At 40.9% G+C, this 22,311-nt stretch overlaps 2 protein-coding genes across 2 annotated transcripts in view; both read left to right on the forward strand.

The window, feature by feature from the left end:
* The window catches only part of impact (impact RWD domain protein), a 30,229-nt gene extending 20,075 nt beyond the window's left edge, over nucleotides 1-10,154 (forward strand). The window contains exons 10-11 of the mRNA XM_078259676.1: nucleotides 4,254-4,388; nucleotides 7,366-10,154. Of these exons, the coding sequence (XP_078115802.1) occupies nucleotides 4,254-4,388; nucleotides 7,366-7,425 (195 nt within the window). The 3' untranslated portion in view covers nucleotides 7,426-10,154. The remainder of the gene's footprint in view (nucleotides 1-4,253; nucleotides 4,389-7,365) is intronic.
* Nucleotides 10,155-10,571: 417 nt separating this feature from the next.
* LOC144523808 (histamine H3 receptor) lies at nucleotides 10,572-18,222 on the forward strand. Its single transcript, XM_078259677.1, has 3 exons — nucleotides 10,572-11,695; nucleotides 12,175-12,341; nucleotides 16,178-18,222. The coding sequence occupies exons 1-3, from the start codon at nucleotides 11,419-11,421 to the stop codon at nucleotides 17,036-17,038; spliced, it is 1,305 nt and encodes a 434-aa protein (XP_078115803.1). The 5' UTR covers nucleotides 10,572-11,418; the 3' UTR covers nucleotides 17,039-18,222.
* Nucleotides 18,223-22,311: the final 4,089 nt, after the last annotated feature.

The raw sequence follows: 22,311 nt of genomic DNA on the forward strand, positions 1-22,311 counted from the left end.
TAAAGCTTCAGCTCAGCATCAGTGTTACAAACACATTGTTAAATTTGCTGGCTGCATCTGACTTTCTTTTGGCTTCTGCATGCTTAATTGTCGTCTGTTCTAAGCTACCTTATTCATTTTCACAGTCTGCACAATTTGTCATCTGCTGTGGCTTTTAAACTGTGACTGTTATGAGTAAGGCGCTTGCCACAGACTCTGACAACTTCCATCTCTTGTTTTCTGTGGGAGGTTAGTACCTTCTCTATCGTAAGCTTTTGAAGACATGTTCCTCATTAAAAACACAGTCTATGTATCTGATATTAAACTATATATTATATGGACTAGATCAAAGGGGTCACACGCATGTACGGAAAATACAGACATTGTATGATCATGCTAATTGTACATTTTACAACATAAAAGTGAAAGTTTTACAGATATTTGAAAATATTTACTGGCCTTAAAGTGCTCATATTATGCTTTTTCCATTACCTTTATTGTGTTATACATCTTTTTTGTGCACGTTATAGGTTTACAAAGTGAAAAGGGTTAGGTCCAGGTAAAAAATTACTTTTTCCAATTCATATTTGAAGTTGTTTAGTTTGTTTTAAGATGACAGAAAATGTGAGTGAATAGAAACGAACAAGACTAAAGCTATGGCTACATACTAATTCTAAGTAGGTTTTGAGCATTTAATGTTTGCATACTGGCAAAGTGACAGCTGTGAAAAGTTCATTGTGGATGGGGGTGAAACGGCTCCAGCGACATCTCAGAAAAAACTAAAAAACAAACATTTTGCTTTAAGTTTAAAAGTGGATTTCTTTTTTAAAGTTGCAGTTTGTATTGGAAGTAGTCTCGCATTGCCAGACCCTCCTCCACAGCGCTGCGGAGGAGGGTCTGGCTAGTCCACACAGCATGCTGGGATGGGAGAAAAACGTGCTCTGATTTATTGGCATTTCTTTAAACCAATCACAATAGTCTTGGGCGGTGCTAAGCTCCTCACGGAGCCACGATGCCGCTGCAAAATAGTCTCGGGAAGGAACTTGTTTTGGTGGAACGTGTGTACGTTCAAAAGTTGTTTTAGTCGTGCAACAGAAAACTCAGATTGGACAGATAGTCTAGCTAGCTGTCTGGATTTAACCTGCAGAGATCTGAGGAGCAGTTAACCATAGTCCTCACAAATCAGCCGGAGATTAGAATTCCAACACAAAGAAAGTGGAAGGTAACGGACATCCGGCTGAAAAGAGTGACATACGGTGGAATTTCCGGCGGCAGCGGAGCAATCCCGGAAGTGGAACGTCTTGGATATAGACTATATTGCAAGTATTGCGTCATTTCCTGTTAATATAAAATTGATTAGTTTGTTGATTTATTGTATATTGAGGTCATGTAGGTTCGGTTAATTAGGTTAATTGTTGACTAAATTGCCCGTAGTTGTGAATGGGACCGGAATGGTTGTCTGTCTCGCCACTTGCCTAACGTCAGCAGGGAACAGCTCTAGCCCTCCGGCGACCCTTAATATAAATAAATATAGTACAATATCTACAGGTTATCTCATTAATTGCGTTTAGGTGTTGATTTAATTGTCCTACATCACCATCATGATTTCTAATGAAGTACGAATCATGATTTGAACATTTGAACTTTTGTTTACTTCTTGAGAAAAATACACAGAGATTGAGTCTTACATGGGCACATGACCTCACTAGTATAACCCGCACCACTCACTTTTACATAATGGGTGAATTTCCACTCTGTCCCTCTCCTTAGAAATAGCCCACAATAGTATTTTCACACAATTACTAATCTTTTCATTTCACACATCAAAGAAGCACTTTGTTGCTGGCTGTGCTGTCAGATGGCACTATGACACACACACACACACACACACACACACACACACACTGAAATGTGCAATTGTCCACACACTTTTTGTCTCCTCGTAATATGGAATGAAGGCCAGTGAAAGGTTTGTCACAAAACAAAAGCTCAGTGGAGACTTTAGTACTTCTGTCATACTTATTAGCAATAGGTGCTGAGTCATGTTAGAGCTTCACCAGATGATGTCCATGACTCATGACAAAGTTAATATACTCATTTATGAGATGACGGCAGTTGTCTAAGCGAGTGTGACCCTGTTAGGGAGACAAATAAATTCTTGGTGAAACTGATCAGCTGCACATCATTTGGCTGTATCGAGCTGTCTTTGACGTATATACAGTGTTTCCTTCCATACAGTCAGCCACTTAAAAAACACATCCCTCTGCACAGACTATAGGCTACAAACTTATGTTAAAACATTGTGAATGCGTACTTTATTGAATTTTGAGCCAGGTTGAGCCAAAAACCAAGCACCGACCGGAGCGCTGCCTAGTTTTACAGTTGATTGGAGTTCACCAGCAGTCATTGACCCTGTGTTAGAGACTCCTCGGCTCTCATTGGCTGTTTTCCTTATGCCATTAGGCGCACCAGGAGGAGGCAGAGGAACGAGATTTTTTTTCACAGATTATCTTATCCATGTATAGTTCTGATTTAGTGACATTTTGAGCAAAAATGACAAAAAAATTATTTGATAGAAGTTACCTACCGCAGCTTTAACCCATGTGTAGTCTATATCGACGACGTTCCACTTCCGGGATTGCTCCAGTGCCGCCTGAAATTCCGCCAAGATTTCACTCTTTACCTTCCTCTTTCTTTGTGTTGGCGTTCTAACCTCCGGCTGATTTGTGAGGACTATGGTTAACTGCTCCTCAGATCTCTGCAGGGTAAATCCAGACAGCTAGCTAGACTATCTGTCCAATCTGAGTTTTCTGTTGCACGACTAAAACAACTTTTGAACGTCCACATGTTCCACCAAAACAAGTTCCTTCTTGAGTCTATTTTGCAGCGGCATCGTGGCTCCGTCCGGCGCTTAGCACCACCCAAGACGATTGTGATTGGTTTAAAGAAATGCCAATAAACCAGAACACGTTTTTCTCCCATCCCGAAATGCAGTGTGGTGTAGCCAGACCCTCCTCCGCAGCGCTGTGGAGGAATGTCTGGCAAAGTGAGACTAACTCATGTGGACACGTACACAAGAGCAGATAAAAAGTCGTCGTATCAGGCCACTTCCTGCAGCTGATTGACCTACTGTAGCTGGAGTGATGGTATCAGGTCCGCTGTCTTCCTGCTCATTCTTCTGAGCAACGCGCTGATTAATCTGCTACTTGTTACACTCTCAGCGTACTAGGCAATTTACACGAAGAGCTTTCTCTCTATTCTTCTCTAATCTTCCTCTCCACAAGCCTTTCTCCCCGTTTCCTCATTTAGATTTGTGCTTTCTGTCTCTGAATGTGGAAGAGGGAGGTAATGAATAAAAAAAAAAGGGATCTCAATAATAGCGTTGGCAGCCAGATGTGCCTGAGACTTTTTGTGTGTGCTGTGCGGAGTCAAATTCTCTTTATGTTAAAGAGATAGTCTGACATACTGGGGACTTTGCTTTTTTTTTTTTTATCAGGAGTTGTGATGAGAAGATTAATGTCATTTTAATGTCTGTGTGTTCAGTAGAGAGATCCAGGACATGTTATAAGCTTAGCCCAAAGAAAGCTAGGTGAAAAAAACGGCCAGTCTCTATTAAAAGTAAAAAAAAATGGAATCCTTTCAACGCTTGATCCATTGTTAATATAAAAAAATAATGATTAGAGCAAGTTTAATTATAGTTTTTACGCTCCTGTTTGGATGATCTTTTTATGGCTCCCCCTTTAACAGGTCTTTTATTGCTTATGTGGATTCTAATTTATGTAGAGTTATTGTTTATATATATATTGTGTAAACAGCGTTGGTTGATTACATTGGGAGCGCTGTAATCTCTGTGATTTTATGGATGATAAATTGAACCTTGAACCTTCCAGTCTTCGGGCTAAACATTTCCTGGAGCGAGCTAGACACACACACACACACACACAGACACAGACACACACAGACACAGACACACACACACACACACACACACACACACACACACACACACACTTCATTTTCTCATCTAACTCTGTGGAGGACAGCCAAATATGGAAAATATCCCCACATTTTGGAGTGTCAGGCAATCGGCTTTGCCAGCTGATGGCCTGAGCCAGATACACTTAATGAAGATTCCACCGTATCACATCCGGTGCCCAAAAACTGGCTGCTTGAAAGTGGTTGCCAGGGAAGAGTGTTGTATTACAGTTTATTTTGTTCTTCTTTTGCCAGCTTGCTCAAAATCATAATCATAATGTGTTTGTCTCTCACCACAGATTCTGGACGTGCGTAATGTCATGGTGGTCGTGTCTCGGTGGTATGGAGGTATTTTGTTGGGTCCTGACCGTTTCAAACACATCAACAACTGTGCTCGCAACATCCTGGTAGAGCAAGGATATACTGCCGCCATGGTGAGACACTCTCTGGGCCTCTTACATATCGCTCTGTCATCTTCCACTGACACATCGTCAGTCAATTTCTGACATTGATGTCAATTTTCTGATACTGAGAAACATCCAATATCCTGTAGTTTAATTGACCTTTACCCTGATATTCATCCAACTAGCTGAAAACAGATTGTTGTTGCCTTTTTGACAACCAAAGCAGAGTCTGAAAGGCAAAAGAGAAGACACTGTCAAACAGTATATACACTGAACAAAATCATAAATGCAACACTTTTGTTTTTGCCCCCATTTTTCATGAGCTGACCTCAAAGGTCTAAGACGTTTTCTATGTACACAAAAGGCCTATTTCTCTCAAATATTGTTCACATCACAAATCTGTGTTAGTGAGCACTTTACAGGTGTAGCATATCAAGGGTCTCTCTCTCTCTCTCTCTCTCTCTCTCTCTCTCTCTCTCTCTCTCTGAGATGCACCAATTACAACTTTCTAGGCCGATTCCGATTTCATTTTTTCTAACCACTTTACAGCACACACAAATACTTATTTTCCATCTTTTCTTGAATAGAAAATGTTACATTTTGCATAGAATATAGAACATTTTTTAAATAGATAATCGATTGCTATAAAATACAACTATATAAATGACTCCTGTTGTGGGAAATTCACACACATCTAAAGTGCAATGTTATGGAAGAACCGTTTCCTTCTTTTCACATCCAATATCCAACTAAAAAAATGTGATAAATTTAGCAAACTAAACTTCTGTATGTATGAAAACAGGGAAAACAGGTAATGGCAATACAATAATATAAAAATAACAAATAAAAATAAAATAAATATAGCCTTAATGCAGTATAAAGATATTTCTCAAAACACACACACAGGCCTGTTTGAACGTCAACAGTAACGTTACCTGAAAACAGCTTGTAGTTCCTTTTTTAGCAAGTTTGCTTTATGTGTCATTGTGCATAAATATGAACAATGCCGTTGCTGTCAACAGGCTTATCTGCTAACATTAGTTACCGATGGTTACCTCGGAACAATCCAGCAAATAGACGGTACCCTAGAGTGTCGTTACCTGAAACAGATGATTTAACGTCACCGCTCATTTTACAGTTTAACAACAAAACTAAAATCTTTAAATATTACTACGTTTTTAATGTTGGCTTTGAGCGGTATGCATCCCCACTAACCTGGAAAGCGTAAACAGTAACGTTAATACAGCGTGTCGGAGGACTACAGCTCTACGTCTTTTTTTTTGTTTACAGCGTCTCAGGTCAGTGTGCCCAACGCTATTTTCCAATAAACTGTAGTTATCATATTTCACGGTAACCGCGTGAGTGTGATTTTCATGTTCCAGTTTTTCAGCCTCAGAGGGGAGAGCGAGAGCGGCTGACTGTTCGAGCCGTGTATAATTACGACTGTATGACATTTCATAAACAGCTGATGGAGCGACAGTGCACCGCTGCTACATGCATACATCAGAAACCCTGCATGTGCACGTGTGGTGTTGCTGTTGCGCGATGTAAATCATGCGGCGCCCGAGTGCATTTGATTGGCATATGTCAGACCGATGACGTGAAAATCGGCCAATTCCGGTCACCGGCCGGTCAATCGGTGCATCTCTACTCTCGACCTCTCTCTCGACCTGACTGCAGTTCGTCGTCATAACCGACTTGAGTGGGCAAATGCTCACATTCGATTGGCGTCTGGCACTTTGGAGAGGTGTTCTCTTCACCTGCAAAGTTATTCCAATAAAAACATGATTGACCTTTGAGCTGCTGCCACAGAGAGATTAAAGGTACTGCAAACCTACTTTTAGAAGTATCCTACTTCAAAACCCCATCACCTTACTGTCAAAGAATCCACACTTTATTTCACGTCCATCTTGACAGCAAAGGCTCAGTTCCCCTGTGGACGTCAAGCCTGGACTCTGTGACAACTAATTAGAGGCCACTGCCTGGGTAGAGGGACTTAAAACCTCTGCAGAATAGAATAAACTTTAATAAAGGTCTTTTTAAAAAAAGAACAAAATAGGAACAAAATAGGACCCAGAATTGACCCTTGAGGTACACCAATTTAATCTGTGAAGACATGTTGTTGATGGAAATCCAGAAATTCAGTTCCTGAATTTCCACCCCAGTGCCTCATCCTGCCATTTGTATTGTTGAGGTAAAATCTAAATTGGAAGCATATAATATATAATAATAATTCTGGGGAAGAGAGAGTGAGAACATTGTTGGTTGAATCCACAATTAGATAAAATCTCTGAAACTGGGATTGTATTTAGGAGGAAGATAGACTTAAGGAAACAAGAGCTGAACCACTAGTTTTACACCTCAGGACCTAACAAGACGCAAGGTTGCTGCCAGTTATTTTGCAGCATGCGTGTCGCTTCTTAAAAATAGAGGAGAACAAGGCTACTTCCTGTTGACTACAATGGAGGGGAAACTCCAAGGGCAAGAACATTTTTTAATGGTAATTGGGACAACAGCTGTTTGTGTGTGACTGGTTTACAGCCTTATTGCAAACACCATATGCGATATGAAGGGGCAGCATCCATATTAAAACGTCCCACATTATCACTCTGCTGTATGAAACCAAATTATCATGTATGCAGACGGGCTGTTAATAAAGTGATAGGTTTACAAGTTGGTAGCATGAATTGTCACCGCAATAATTAGTGAAGGATGTTTTATAAGAGATACATACTTAAGAATGCAGTGTTTGGTTTGAAGCAATTATTTGAATACATTAAAACTGTAGGGTGCATGCCAATCATTACATTGTTATTTGCACATTTCAATAAGGCAGATAAACGCAGCAGGAGTTAAGTTTGTTTGTCATAAATGGAGTCATGAGCTTTAAAACAGCACTCAAATATTAAACATGAAAAAAAAAAGCTTTGGCACCATTAAGTGGAGATGCTTATGTAAGATAATTATTAGTCTGTTCATTCCCTAGCCCATTCCTCTTGTTTCACAGGATGAGGCCACCAAATCTGGAGCGAAGACCAAAAGGCCAAAAAGCAAGAAGACAAAATGAATTTCAGAAGAAGGATAGAAGACTTATTCAAACACATTTTTACCGTCTTGTGAAAAGGTTGGTTTTAGCAAACTCACATGTCTTAATAGAGACAAAGAGGGATTTATTGCAATTACAAATAATGTATTAAAGAAATGTCTTTTAGCCATTTTGAATTGTTCAAAATTGTTGTTTCAGCTAATCGCTTTAACGCTGGACTTTATATTGACTAAGAAGCCGTGAAATGAAATGTTTACAGTACAACATTAAAATAATCAAACCATGAGATTTGTATATCCATCAGTCGCACACTAGGATTGTCGATCCACTGTATTAGAAAACCACATAATCATTACACGCTTAAATGAACGGTTTTGTTCACTATTTTCAACAGCAATGCTCCATTGTGTCTCGATTATAATGTGTGAATACTTGTCCTTGTAAGTGCTAATTCAGCTTTCAGCCGAATGTGAATGAAATTCATACACAATTCCTTCAGCGCTTCCAAGAAATATGATCAGACATCACTGCTTAACAAAATGAAGTTCATGAACTCTACACTCTAACACTCTCATACTCACTCACATAATTCACATATCCGTTTTCTCCAGTGCATTTGACATCCACTTGAAGCCTTCTAAATATTCGCGGGGGGGTTTTGCCTCACCGCTCCGTTTTGGTTTTCCTCAATCCCTGGTAAGACACGGTCTGCATATTAACCACTCCAGGGATGGCTTTAGGCAGCAGAGGACTGTTTTCTAAAAATAACCATGTCTCATGAGCACAGTTGGCAGTTTGGTTGTTGCCAGCACAACCCGATTGTCATGTTAAAAAAGTAGTTCTTTTATCTTTGTTCAGTTATCTTGAAGGAATAAAACTAAAACCTGGATCACATGACGACATTTCATTTGAATGAGAATGCAAGTAACACACAACAGGCTGAAAATTTCCTCCGTGTCTGTGTACAAAGCTGCCTGCTCATTTCAGCTATTGAGAATAATTACTGCTAATTCACTTAACAGGGTTGTTTCAACCCGACAAGCTGTCATCACATCACGCTGAACCCATTATCTTAACCACTAATTATATTTTTTTAGGAGGGTTGTGAAGAACTCATGGAGCTACATTCATACTCAAAGGGCTGAGGAGAATAATTAGCGTTCGTAAGCAATTTCAAATTTCATCCACACAGGAGAATATGGGAGAGCTTACTGTAGGCGTAGCCTGGTTCAAGTAAATCAAAGAATGTAAATATATTTTAAAGCATACAAGTATGGATCCCTAAAGTGGTAATTATAACAATAATAATAATAAAACTTTGATACTTTTAATATAGTCTTTTTTTACGTCACATTTTGTTTCCTAATAACTTTATACTCACTTTTCAAGACAGTGGTTTTGTCACAACCCTCCCCTTTCAGCCAATCACATGTAGGCTACGAGAAGCGTCTAGAAAGCTCAACTGCTTCAATATTTAGCCAGTTAGCTCCTGTTAATTTGAGTACAACAATGCCAAAGTAGTTCTGAATCAACCAGCTACAACTGCTACTGCAAATAAACAGTAGCCTACACAGAATCTAAAATTCAAGCAGCTCTCCTTTTATTTAGCTTAACAAGGCTGCACATGCAGCCTACTGGGTAACTGGTTAGCCAGTGTTAACAGCAGCAGCTAACTGTCCGAGTTACTTCTTTAGTGTTTTTGAAGGTGTTTATTTTTTAGAGAAAGACAATACTCTGTCAAGATAAAAACAAACTGTCAAAAAAAAATACTGTCTCTGTTACTCGGTTGCTCTAGCTTATAGTCTCTAGCTAGCTAGCTAGCTAGCAGTTAGCATTTGATAGGCTGAAAGGTGAGGGGACTGTCACTACCCGATGTGAGTTGAGTGCAGATGTGAGTTGCACGTGTCACTTTGCGACAATGACCAGATTTCACGCAGATCTGTTTTGCTGTTAGCCACAGAATAATGAGATAGGTACATTACATAGAAGTAAGTTATTATTTAGCGTAAGACATCACATGTTCACGGCATGATCCCTGATGTCAGTTCTAGATTAGAGGCTGAAGTAGCCTCCGAGAACCTGCTAACGAGAGACTTCTGTTATGTCAATACAATAAAAATGGACCTACGTCATAATGAAGCTGGTTCACTGCTGGCTACAAGTTAGCAATCAAACACAACAAAGGCTGTCACTTGAATGGCGTTTTGAGCTAACGTTAGCAATCAATCAGTCATAGATAAAGCTAAAACCGGATCCCTTGGCGTTATACCGTAAACCGTTTAAATCTGAGCATGCGCAACTCACATCTGCACTCGTCTCGCATCGGGTAGTGACAGGGACTGATGACATCGCTAATGACACGTAAAGTGACATTTGTGAAATAAAATGTGTCACTGGGGGGAAGGTTATGAAGTAAAACAGTTTTATAAAATGGTAATTTGAAATAAAAATGTCGGATTCAATGAAAATGAACTTTAGTAAAACTTTATGTATAAAATGTAAAGGATGATGGAGGGACATTTAATAATAACGAGTTGCGTTTGAATGATTTAGGCTCTTCAGTTATTTCAACATGTATCTGTTCATATAGGCCTATATTTTAGACAATTTATTCATGTGCTTATTTATTTCATGTTGTCTTTTTTATTTATTTTATATTGAACACTTTGGGGCTTCATATAAATCACCCTTGATTTGATTGTAAGAAGCTTACAGTGCTTTTTCTAAAAATTAAACTGACTCGCTACATTGATGCTCTCATTTCAAATTCATGTTTCTCTTATAAAAAAATACTTAGTTAGTTTTTTATAAATGGTGTTTATTGGATTTGTACATGAATAACAGTGATATAACCTTTAAGGCGCGCGCACACACACACACACACACACACACACACGCACGCACACGCACGCCTTGAGCTGTTAATCTAAAGGAAGGAAGAAGAGGATGGTAATTTGTGGTGTCTTCTGTCCTTGTAAAGTGGACATTGACCTCTGATCGCTTGAATCACTTCACTGCTGAACTTGATGTTTAGTGTAAATATGTAGCTGACCCATGAGCTGACCAGCTGACTGTCTCCTGGCAGACATCCTGCTGGCTGCAGTCCAGATCATTTCATCTCAGTCTGCTTCAGGCATCTGGACAGACTACAGCTTTTGATTTCAATCTTTGATCACTTGCTGCCATTGATTTATTAGGAGAACGCTTGTTGCGAAGCAAAACGTCAATTGCGCAGAAATCCCTGAGTAAGACCGGAATTTGTATTGCCTCCAAAATAAAAGCGAGACAAATTTGACACCTCTTTTTCTCAGTCAGTGACTGACAACACACACATGCGGGGAATTTTAAGTGATTTTACGGGGTTTTTGGGTAGTTTTCATTTGGTAAACAACTGACACATTACAATGGTTAAAATATGGGCTTGCACCATTGACTGTATACAGTCTATAGCTTGCACAGGTGCTTAATAGACATTTCAACTGTCTTTTTCATTTTGCTCTTAATATTGCCTTTAAATATTACGTTTCGGAAGTAATGCGTTGGGAAAACGTCAACGTAATTCAATACATGCACAAATTGCCTCCGAAATGCGTAGGGTATTCTGAAATTTACATTCGACCTTCTCAAAATCGTCGCGTAAGACATTTATTTTGAAAATATGAGCGGATATTGTAGCCTACCTATTTTCTATTCTGGCAGTCTTGACATTGGTGACAAAATCTACTGTGCGCTCCGCGGTAGCCGCACATCGGGCAGCCAGCACTGTTAATGCACCGGCTGACCAGAGAGGTGAGAGAGCACCCACAGGACCTACAATATTATTATTAAAACAATTAAGCTTTCAATTAAACTTAGTGTCTCTCCTAATCCCAGAACTATTCTGAGAAATGGAAGATTTGGGGAAAGTATTTTCATTTAACCACAGGTCTCCAGGCATGTTTGACTCCTTGGTAAAGTGGAGCAGAACGTTGGGTCGCGTAATTGGATTTGTTCGTTATTGTTCCTGTGCGTGAAATGAAAAAGGTCTACAATGATTTTGGCTTCCTATTAACTATGGGCGCGCATATTCTGGACTCAAACTCCAGCGGCAACCTGACTCCTGCGGTGTCCGAGGCTGGGACCGTCCTCCCGGGCCACCTGGCGGTGATCTTATCAGTCCTCATGGTGACTCTGGTCGTCGTCGTGGTGGCAGGAAATGCGCTGGTCATCATGGCTTTTATTGTGGATAAAAGTCTGAGAAATCAAAGCAACTACTTCTTTCTGAACCTTGCTATATCTGATTTTCTCGTGGGTGAGTTGGTTCATCCTCTTCTTCTTTGTGTCTCCTCTGTCAGTCTCTTCTCCATATCAATGAAAAACACTATTTCTACACGCCCTAAACACATTGCAATCTCCCCACAGTATAATTACAGTGAATCACAGTATTCCTTGATGAGTTTATAGTGACCTTGCCGTCCTTTTTGCTTCATTGATGTGTAATGTTATTATTTGTAACATCCCTCTATTATTTTTAGTGAGGCATTCACATCTCTGTTATTGTGCTGCTCCTTTCTGCAGCATTAGATACATTATATCCGTCTCTTTAATGAGAACCAATAGGCTTCTCTTGTTTCTAAAATGCCTTTCACCTTCCGTCTGCAGGACAGCAACCAGTAATTTTGTTGTCACATGTAATGGTCCTCACACCCAGGCTGTCTGGAGAGGTGTGCATGTTAATACAGTTTTGTTTGGGGGGGGGTTGAATCGTTATGCAGTGTGTGTCTGTTCCAGGTGCCTTCTGCATCCCGGTGTACATCCCGTACAATCTGACAGGCCGGTGGATGCTGGGTAAGGGGCTCTGCAAGCTGTGGCTGGTTATGGACTACCTGCTCTGCACCGCCTCAGTCTTCAACATTGTCCTCATTAGTTATGATCGCTTCCTGTCAGTCACAAGAGCAGTAAGTACAGGGGACACACACACAACGCTGGCAGTCGGAATAACAATGTAGTCACGGGGGCGGTCCCTGATATTCCCAGGTGGCATGAACGGACCAATACAGCATCCGGGGAGAAACTTGGGGTTCAGTGTCTTGCTCAGGGACACTTTGACATGCGGCCGGAGGAGCCTGGGATTGATCCGCCAACCTTACGCGCACACCTTGAGTTGTCTGGTTAGTCTAGTAAGTGAATATTTTGGACATTGGCAGTCAACGCAGCAGTCTATAAGGTCAAATATACAAAATATACAGTCCAGTAATGTATGTAAAAGGGAACTGATTTTACACAGGTCACGAGAAGTACAACTCAAGTCAGTCAAACAGTAAAACAATTTATGTCTTCTGTTGCTCTGGAGGAAAAAATGATGTCATAGTGACATCATCAGGGCCATCTCAGTTTAGCATTGTGACTCAAATGTTTAGGGGGTGTAAGGTTTGGAAGCATTTAGGAGGCAGTAAGGTTCTAAGGAAACTTGCCGTTGAGTTGCATCATGGAAAATGTTTTGGAGCTCGACTCATACTTGAGACTAAAATTCAGGATCTCTCTCCCTCTGCTGCTTCAGTTTTGTCCATTCCTTTTTTGATCCTTCTGTTGTGAGTTCCCCAACTACACAGAAGTGAAATACTAGCCAGACGGCCTCTTTAATCAGGGTTTCAACCAGAACAAAAAGTAGCAGATATGTATTGCCCCTATTGGCGTCAGTGTAAAACCTGAATCATTTTCAGTTGATCATTTTTTTTAACACAGGGCCCTACATCCAGTATGGTCAGTATTAGACATCAATTATAAAACTTCCTGTGAAGATGAAATCTCCCAGACGATATGTTGATTTGTGCTCGATTGACATAACACTGAAATATTTCAATTGACTTTTTAAATAACTAAAATTGTCAGATGCCACATTTACAGAAAAATAATGATATTTAGCTGCTAACCAAGAGGTGTAAAACATCTTGGATTGTGACAGCTTTTATCTCTTAGTTCGAGGGTTTGATCTCAGCAGCTTAGTATGAAATATTATTTATTTATGTATTATTATATATGTATTAATTCTGAAGCCGTAGAGAGCATTTTTTGTAATTTACAATGGAAATGGGGAGTCTTGCGCTTTTGTAATGAACACTCGATAGCAGGGCCACAATCAATTATTAGCATCATGAAGGGGCTCCGTTTCATTATTTATTGATTCAGAGAAGTGCATTTGTTTAAGTTGCTCTTGAACCTAGGTGACATTAGCAGCTGTCGCAGAGAGATAATTGATGGTTTCATGCAAAGAAAGATACTTTTTTTTTAAACACAAATAATAATTAAAAAAAAAAGAGCGGGAGAATGGTAAATAGGAGCACTGATTAACAAAAGAGTTTAGTCTGAAAAGAGGTGAAGTGAAAATGGAGCGAGTGTGAAGAGAAGGAGCAGCGGCTGATGTCGAGGGAGGAGTGGATCGGGAGAAACCAGATGTCTCTTTCACACTCCCCTTGAGTTCCCCCCTTCTGTCTTTGGCTTCAGTGAGTCATCGCACAATAAGAGCCTCGCGAGTGGGTTTTATTTACAGCATCTCATAATACAAAGTGGGCTTTGTTTTTTTAACAAGGCACCCAGAGCAGAAACAAGTGCTTTTGTTAATATGTGAACAGCTGTGGAATGTAACAAGTAGTGTTAATTGTGCGGCAGATTTTTGGTGAGTCCCCATGTGAAAAGGCTTCCTTTCTCCCTTTTCACTAGGCCCTGTTCCCAAAATTGGTGTCTGCTTAATCCTTAATTTCAGTGTAATGTTGTAAGTTATTGTTTTAGTTTATTTGTTACTTTATTATTTGACATAGGCCTGTTCGGCAGGTTTTAGGGGTTCATAGTGTTGTGCTATGGTTCTGCCTGTGATGTGGGGGGGTAGATCAGCTGCTCACCAGCTTAATCAGGGAGAGTGCATGCAGGTTTGCCTCATTAGGTCCTTTCTGTAGGGAGGGGCTGGGCAATCCTAAGGTGTAGAACAATAGGTACGATAGTTCTGCAGTACATTTTTTATAAGATTTGGCAACATGCCATCATGATTTCGCGTAAACATACACGCCCGCTTTCTTAAGCCAAGTGGCGTGTTGTCTGTACGCATTTTGAGCTATCCGCGTGGATGTCTACGCTGTATACAGCGGACGCAAACATACACGCCACTTGGCGTGTTATGGCCACTTGGCGTGTTATCGCGAGAAGAAAGCTATGTTTGGGTTTAGGAAAAGAAGAAAGCAACGGTTGAGTTTAGGAAACGTGGGACACGATCCCCTGTCTCCTGTGTGAAAGTCCTGTGTTTGACCCATCCTCCCTATGAGGATTTTCGCCCTTTTATACTACTCACTACGGCGTAAATTCACACGCAATCGCAAGGTAATGTAGGTGAATGGAGGCCAAACGGCGTTGATAAACACGCTAAAAAGCAAGTATGCATCTTGCCAACACGCCAATATAGCATACGAATTGGCGTGTCATACATACGCCATTTCATGAGATCAGTCTGTATTTGGGGTGCCTATTGTTGTGGGTGCACATATGTATAAATAGTAATGTCAGCAGTAACTGATCTATCTAATTTTAATGATGTTTTGAGAAATGAAGTGTTAATGTTGCTTGCTCAGGTTAGCTCACCCTATAATCACCTGTGCAGGTGGTATGGTCCAATTAGGGGAGACTGAGTTAAAAGGGCTTCAGGAGAAGAAAGAAGAGACTTGGCAGCTTGCTGTGAGGTTGCCGTTTTGTTTGTTTGCTGTTATTTTGCCTCATTTTATTATTATATATATTATATATATTTTAGGGCTGTCAATCGATTAAAAAATGTAATCAAATTAATTACATACTCTGTGATTAATTAATCGAAATGAATCGCATACATAATTAACGGTGCCTGAACCGATACTTTTTAAGAAAGTAAAAAAATAAAAGGAAAAAAAGGGTACTAAACAACAGTTGGTGACATCAAAGAACGGCTTGTTTATTGCTAAGGCCATATGGTCAAAATTAAATGATTTAATAATAATGTATAACAATAACTTATTTCACTAGTAAATTGCTGTTGAACGACAAAAACAACAACCAGATAGGAACAGGCCATTTACAATAACTTCAAATGCACCACGACGCTGTAGTTTACAAGTTTCATTGAACGCACCGTCTGTGTTGTTTCTCCGACGGCAGCTGCAGCTTGTTACATCCCGGTGTTGAATCCTCTACAGTGAAACACAGTCACACTTTACACCGTTTAGCGTTAGCTGTCAGCATTTTAACCGTGTTTAATCCAGCTACTAGCTAGCGGTAGACTAACGTTAGCTGCTGTTGAGTATAGTGTTAACTAGCTAGCGGTAGGCTAACGTTAGCTGCTGTTGAGTATTGTGTTAACTAGCTAGCGGTAGGCTAACGTTAGCTGCTGTTGAGTATAGTGTTAACTAGCTAGCGGTAGGCTAACGTTAGCTGCTGTTGAGTATTGTGTTAACTAGCGTCACATGCAGCGGTGTTTGTGTTTCCTGTATCATCTGTTTCAGAGCAGCAGAAAGAAGAGCAGACATATCAGTGGCACCAGATTTTCGTCTGTATGCAAACGTCAATATGGAATGGATTAATCTGCGTTAATTTTTTAACGCGTTATTTTTTCTCAGATTAATTAATCATTTTTTTAACGCGTTATTTTGACAGCCCTAATATATTTTATTATTTTTTGTATTTTGGTTTGAGTATGTTTTGGTGTCGTTTTGTTAAGACTTTAAAAGCCTCCAGTCTTCAGTCGTGACACACCACTTGTATCTCTCTTTTGACACAGGTTAAATACAGAGCGCAGCGAAACATGACCCGCCGGGCTGTGTTCAAGATGGTGGCAGTGTGGGTGTTGGCCTTCCTCCTTTACGGCCCCGCCATCATCTTCTGGGAGACGATCGTCGGCGAGAGTGTCGTCCCCAGCCACGAGTGCTACGCAGAGTTTTATTTCACCTGGTACTTCCTGCTCAGCGCTTCGACCTTTGAGTTCTTCACCCCGTTTGTGTCCGTGGCGTTCTTCAACCTGAGCATTTACCTGAACATCCATCGCAGGACCAGGGACAGCGGCGCCTGCGCCGAGGACGACGCCAAGCCGCAGAGGATCGGTAAGAAGCAGAGGGACGGAGCAGCCTGGTCCATGTTTTTTGTGAGGACTCGGAAGGTGTCTTCCAGCGAGCCTACTGCCATCTCTGCGGTTATCGAGGACGACGACGACGTCCTGTCCCCTTCTTCCTGCATGGACCCTAATAACAGTCAGGTATTCATGCAGAAGGATAAGTTCTCTCCCGACAGAAGAAACTCCAGGCCGTTTCAGCACACGGCCTCGTGCATGGCGCCTGGCAGTAGGAAACCGAGATCCCGTCTGACTCGAGACAAAAAGATCGCCAAGTCTTTGGCCATTATTGTCTGCATCTTTGGGATTTGCTGGGCTCCTTACACTCTGCTAATGATTATCCGCGCCGCCTGTAGCGGTGAATGTGTGGCCAACTACTGGTACGAGATTACGTTCTGGCTTCTGTGGCTGAACTCGGCCATCAACCCGTTCCTTTACCCTCTGTGCCACAGCAGCTTTCGAAGGGCTTTCTCGAAGATACTGTGTCCGAAAAGACAATCAGTCCAGCCTCAGATTGAGGCTCAGTCTTGTTAGATGAACTCAATTGCACTTCCATGCTTTTATGAATGCAGTAACTGTTGTTGGGTCAAACACTGTAAAAATCCATATACTGTTCTTCCATCAAAAATGGAAAAGAATCCAGTTTTCAAAAATAAGAGAAATGTTTGCGAGGATTGTCACAGCATATCTGACAGCAATATGACAATTCAACACAGCCATGAAAAGGTGCGAGAAGACGAACTGCAGTTACAATATTCACAGACAATCTCTGCAAGTAGGACAGGCAGAAGGGACGTGGTTAAGCTTTGTCACCACTCACTTCTCTATGTACTCAATGCTGTGAAATGATGACTTGAGCCAGATTGTGGGTGATGATTACAGTATCATTTAATCTGAGATGCAAGGGAGAACTACAGCACCACCAAGTTGTTAAATTATGGTCTGTCTGCTTGAAAAGCACAGCGGAGGGAGACAGCAGCTTCAGATAACATCCCGTCCCCAAGTTTGCTTTGCAAATTCTTTAATTTTTTTATTTTTTATATTTTATCATGCAGCAATAGGATGACAAATGTGGAGTCCTCACATTTCAAAGCAGCTGAAGAGAGGAGGCGTACCTGGATTTATTTACTGTGGTTTATCACAGTGATGTTGTATTTCATTTTGCCTGAAAAGTGGGCCAGGGTCATGGAGAATCAACTGTTATCTGCCAACACTGAATCTGCACTTCATTTTAATGTTGGCGATCTTGTTTATGTTAAAGTGCTCATATTATGCTAATTTTCAGGTTCATAATTGTATTTTGAGGTTGTACCAGAATAGGTTTACATGGTTTAATTTTCAAAAAAAAACATATTTTTGTTGTACTGCACATTGCTGCAGCTCCTCTTTTCACCCTGTGTGTTGAGCTCTCTGTTTTAGCTACAGAGTGAGACATCTCACTTCTGTTCCATCTTTGTTGGGAGTCGCACATGCTCAGTAGCTCGGTAAGGATCACACCAGCTAGCTAGCTGTTTCTCTAACTTCAGTCAGTACAAGGCAGGATTAGCCGGGAGACTTCTTCTAAACGAGGGCGCACTTCCAACGTTGCGTGGAATACCTGCAGAACAGGGACATGGAAGTAGTTCTTTTGTAGATTATGGTGAACTTGTGTGTGTTGTAGCAGTGTTTTGCCATTGAGAACGAAGGGGCTAACTGCTAGCATGCTGGCGCTAGCCCCATCATTTTGATCAGCTCACCCAGAGACTGAAGGCAGGACAAGTTTGTATGCATGTGGAAGCACCAGAGACACAAAATAACAAAAAGTGTTTTTTTCATAATATGGGCACTTTAAAAAAAAATGTACAGCACAAAAAAATAGACCCTTTTGTACAATATTGTCTATGCCAAGCTAGATTGTGTTCTTTAACTGCAGTATTTATTCAAACACTTGACTGGTTTATACCATCCAAACTACTGGACTACTTTGTATATTGGCTATGAATGTGTGTTGATGTAAGTAGCCAAAGAAAGAATAAAAAAAATAAAAAAAAAGACTGCCTACAGGCTTCCTAACTGTACGTGTTATTGTTCAAATATGGAACATGGGTAGTGTAGGAGGAAATGGTTTGATATTTGGGGAAATATGCTTATACCAGAGATGGGGACTCGAGTCTGAGACTCGGACTCGAGTCGCACTTAAGTGACAAACGGTGACTTCAGACTTGACTTGCAGCTCGACCCAAAAGACTTCAGACTTGACTCGAGCTTCGAGACTCGTCAGCAACCTGTTTTCATGCAATTTTTGCTTTTTAAATCTAAATTTTTTAATGTATTTCTATTTTCTTTTATTGACTTGACCTTTCCCCCCCCCCTTGACTTGGACTCGAGCTCAAAGACTTGAGACTCGAAATCGCAGAAAGAACTGGAGTTTTTGCTGAGTTCAGTCAGAGGCTGAGCTGAACACAAACGGTTGCATCAATTGCTAGCTAACTTGTAAGCTAAACGTCTATACCACATGTCAAACTCAAGGCCTGTGGGCTGATTCCGGGCCCCTTGCAGATTTAGATCTGGCCTGTATATCAATTAAGGTTCACAATAGATTTTGGCCCGCCTAGTTGTGCACCAAACTGCAATTACGTGACATTTAAAGCCGAATTTGGCAGATTTGCCGACTTTGAGACTCAGAAATTCCCTGAGAAGTAGAGAGTTTTCATATCTGGCTGTGAAACGGGTAAAAAATGTTACCATTGTTTTGCTTGACTTGACTTACTAAATTCTATGATGGCTAAGGAAATTTTTTGCTGACTTTTGTAGGGCTTTATGGTTGTCAAAAAGCGTAAAAAAAAAAATTCTGAAAATTTGACACATTTTTAATAAAGGGACAAAAACATCAGCCACAAAGTCAGCATGAAAACAAAAAAAATGACAAAAAGCTACAAAGATGTAGAAAAAAGCAACATGCTGTAAGTAATAAAGTCAAAGACATTTGACTTTTTCAATGAAACAAAAGCATGTCAAACATTACATGTCTGGCCCTTGATTAGGGCTGCACGATGTTAGGAAAATATCGAAATTGCAATTATTTTGACTGATATTGCGATATGATTCACGATATTGGAGGGAATGATCATTTTTGTATCATTATTCTCATTTTCATTGAAAAATATAAAATGATAAATGATTGAAGTGTGATTTTTTTTTTGCGAGCATCTGTACCAAACAAAGATGTTTTTCTTCAGTCTGTAGGATAGGATTTGTAGGCCGGGATGTCTCTGCAGCAACACAATACTTTATTTTAGAACAGTTTGACACATATTTTGCCTTTAACAAATATTGCACCCCCCTGCAATTTGGATATTGCACTATAGTTCATATTGCGATTTTGATGAAATTGTGATTAATTGTGCAGCCCACCCCTTGTTGCGATTATCTTTTTTCAGTGTGGCCATTAGTGAAAATGAGTTTGACACCCCTAGTATATTGACTGTTTAGGACACAGAAATCTTGTTGTGATCTGTGTGAATGATAGCTGGCAAATTACTGTTTAACACAGAAAAAAAACTCACATCAAATATAAAAGAATACTGATGTTGCTTGTTAAAAAAAAAAATTTAAAATTTAAAAAAAAGTTTCCTAGAAGACTTTTGACACCACAGTGAAAATAGGGAGTTCTCGTTTCCAAGATTGCTGTCAAGCTTTTATTATCGGATAACAAGCACAAGATAAGTGGAAGGCATGACAGAAGTGTAGGACTTGGACCTTTGTTACATATTTCCAGCACTGATGAACAGAAATAAAATATGTCCGGAAATGTATCCTTAGGGATTTAAGACCGCCAGGAAACAACACAAATCGCTCTGACATGTGGGAGTTATGTGTGGCTTTTTACTTGTGAGAAGAAAACAGCCCCTTGGAGATGGTTGGACCATGGGAGACACATACTGTAGCGACCAAGTCATGGTGTTCAGAGAAAAGCCATACTAACAGGATGATGATGGCTTCTATTTTGCCTTCTTCCCATCAGCATACTTTGTCTGTCTTGAAAGTCAAGTATAGTAATAAATCCTCCTACAGAAACGGCAATGTGAAGCAAGCAGTGTGTAAATTGTTTAGATGGCAAGTTCAGGAGTGTGCAGTTTTAAGAGACTTTCCCAAAAAAATGGGTTTTTGCAAGCAGCTTATTACAACTTTACTAGCCATATTTACATTTATAGTGGCGCCGACCTCTTGTGACTGCAGTAATAAGAACACATGCAAAGGAGGAGGTAGGTGACGTAGTATAAAAAGCGACAAAGTCCGAATAGAAGGGGATGGGTTAAGCAAACAAGGGTCATTGACCCAGGATACCGCTGTTCATGTCCCGTGTGAAACTAAAAGTCGACGTTATATTACCTTAACAACTTATTTTAACTCACATATGCAAGGTAACTTATATAAGTTAAGTTACGTATGTAATAGGGGTGTGACTCTTCACTACGATTATCCTGTCAACGGTTCGAAATCGATATCGCGATGCGTCACCTCAATGTTATTATGTATTACTATACATGATTTTCATCGACAAATTCAAGCAGACAGACATATTAACACCCCTTTTTATTTATGTATCTGCTCTGGATAAAAAAAAGACACTTCCTGAATGTAGTGAAGTCTGCAACAAGTAACATCAGTAGGCAGTAATCGGTTATGGTCTGTCACTGCAGCGATGCAGAATTGTCCGCATCGCGATGCATCAGTGATGATTAATGATTCATTTCAACACCCCTAGTATATAACTTATGTAAGTACATGACCTAGTTACGCCACGTTCTACATAACTATACGACATACTTGCGTAAAAGTCCTGAATTTAAACTTGAGTAAAATACAGTATGCTCAGTAGAATGTACTAAAAATATATTGTTATATATGACATTGTTAAATTGTGACTGCATTAACGTGTTAGTAGTATTTTACTGTTGTAGCTGGTGGAGGTAGAACTACTTTTACCCTGACAGACACACACCTCCAAAAATATGAACTAAGATCAACACACTTACCTGAGACTCTCCACCTGACTGTCCCTGGTCTCCCTGAGACTCTCCACCTGACTGTCCCTGGTCTCCCTGTTCCTTACCTGAGACTCTCCACCTGACTGTCCCTGGTCTCCCTGTTCCTTACCTGAGACTCTCCACCTGTCTGTCCCTGGTCTCCCTGTTCCTTACCTGAGACTCTCCACCTGACTGTCCCTGGTCTCCCTGAGACTCTCCACCTGACTGTCCCTGGTCTCCCTGAGACTCTCCACCTGTCTGTCCCTGGTCTCCCTGTTCCTTACCTGAGACTCTCCACCTGACTGTCCCTGGTCTCCCTGTTCCTTACCTGAGACTCTACACCTGACTGTCCCTGGTCTCCCTGAGACTCTACACCTGACTGTCCCTGGTCTCCCTGAGACTCTACACCTGACTGTCCCTGGTCTCCCTGTTCCTTACCTGAGACTCTCCACCTGTCTGTCCCTGGTCTCCCTGTTCCTTACCTGAGACTCTCCACCTGTCTGTCCCTGGTCTCCCTGAGACTCTCCACCTGACTGTCCCTGGTCCCTGTTCTACCTGAGACTCTCCACCTGTCTGTCCCTGGTCTCCCTGAGACTCTCCACCTGACTGTCCCTGGTCTCCCTGAGACTCTCCACCTGTCTGTCCCTGGTCTCCCTGTTCCTTACCTGAGACTCTCCACCTGACTGTCCCTGGTCTCCCTGAGACTCTCCACCTGACTGTCCCTGGTCTCCCTGAGACTCTCCACCTGTCTGTCCCTGGTCTCCCTGTACTCCAAGTAGTAGTCAGCTACTCGCCACC

The sequence above is a fragment of the Sander vitreus genome, chromosome 9, assembly GCF_031162955.1.
Source record: "Sander vitreus isolate 19-12246 chromosome 9, sanVit1, whole genome shotgun sequence".
NCBI lineage: Eukaryota > Metazoa > Chordata > Actinopteri > Perciformes > Percidae > Sander > Sander vitreus.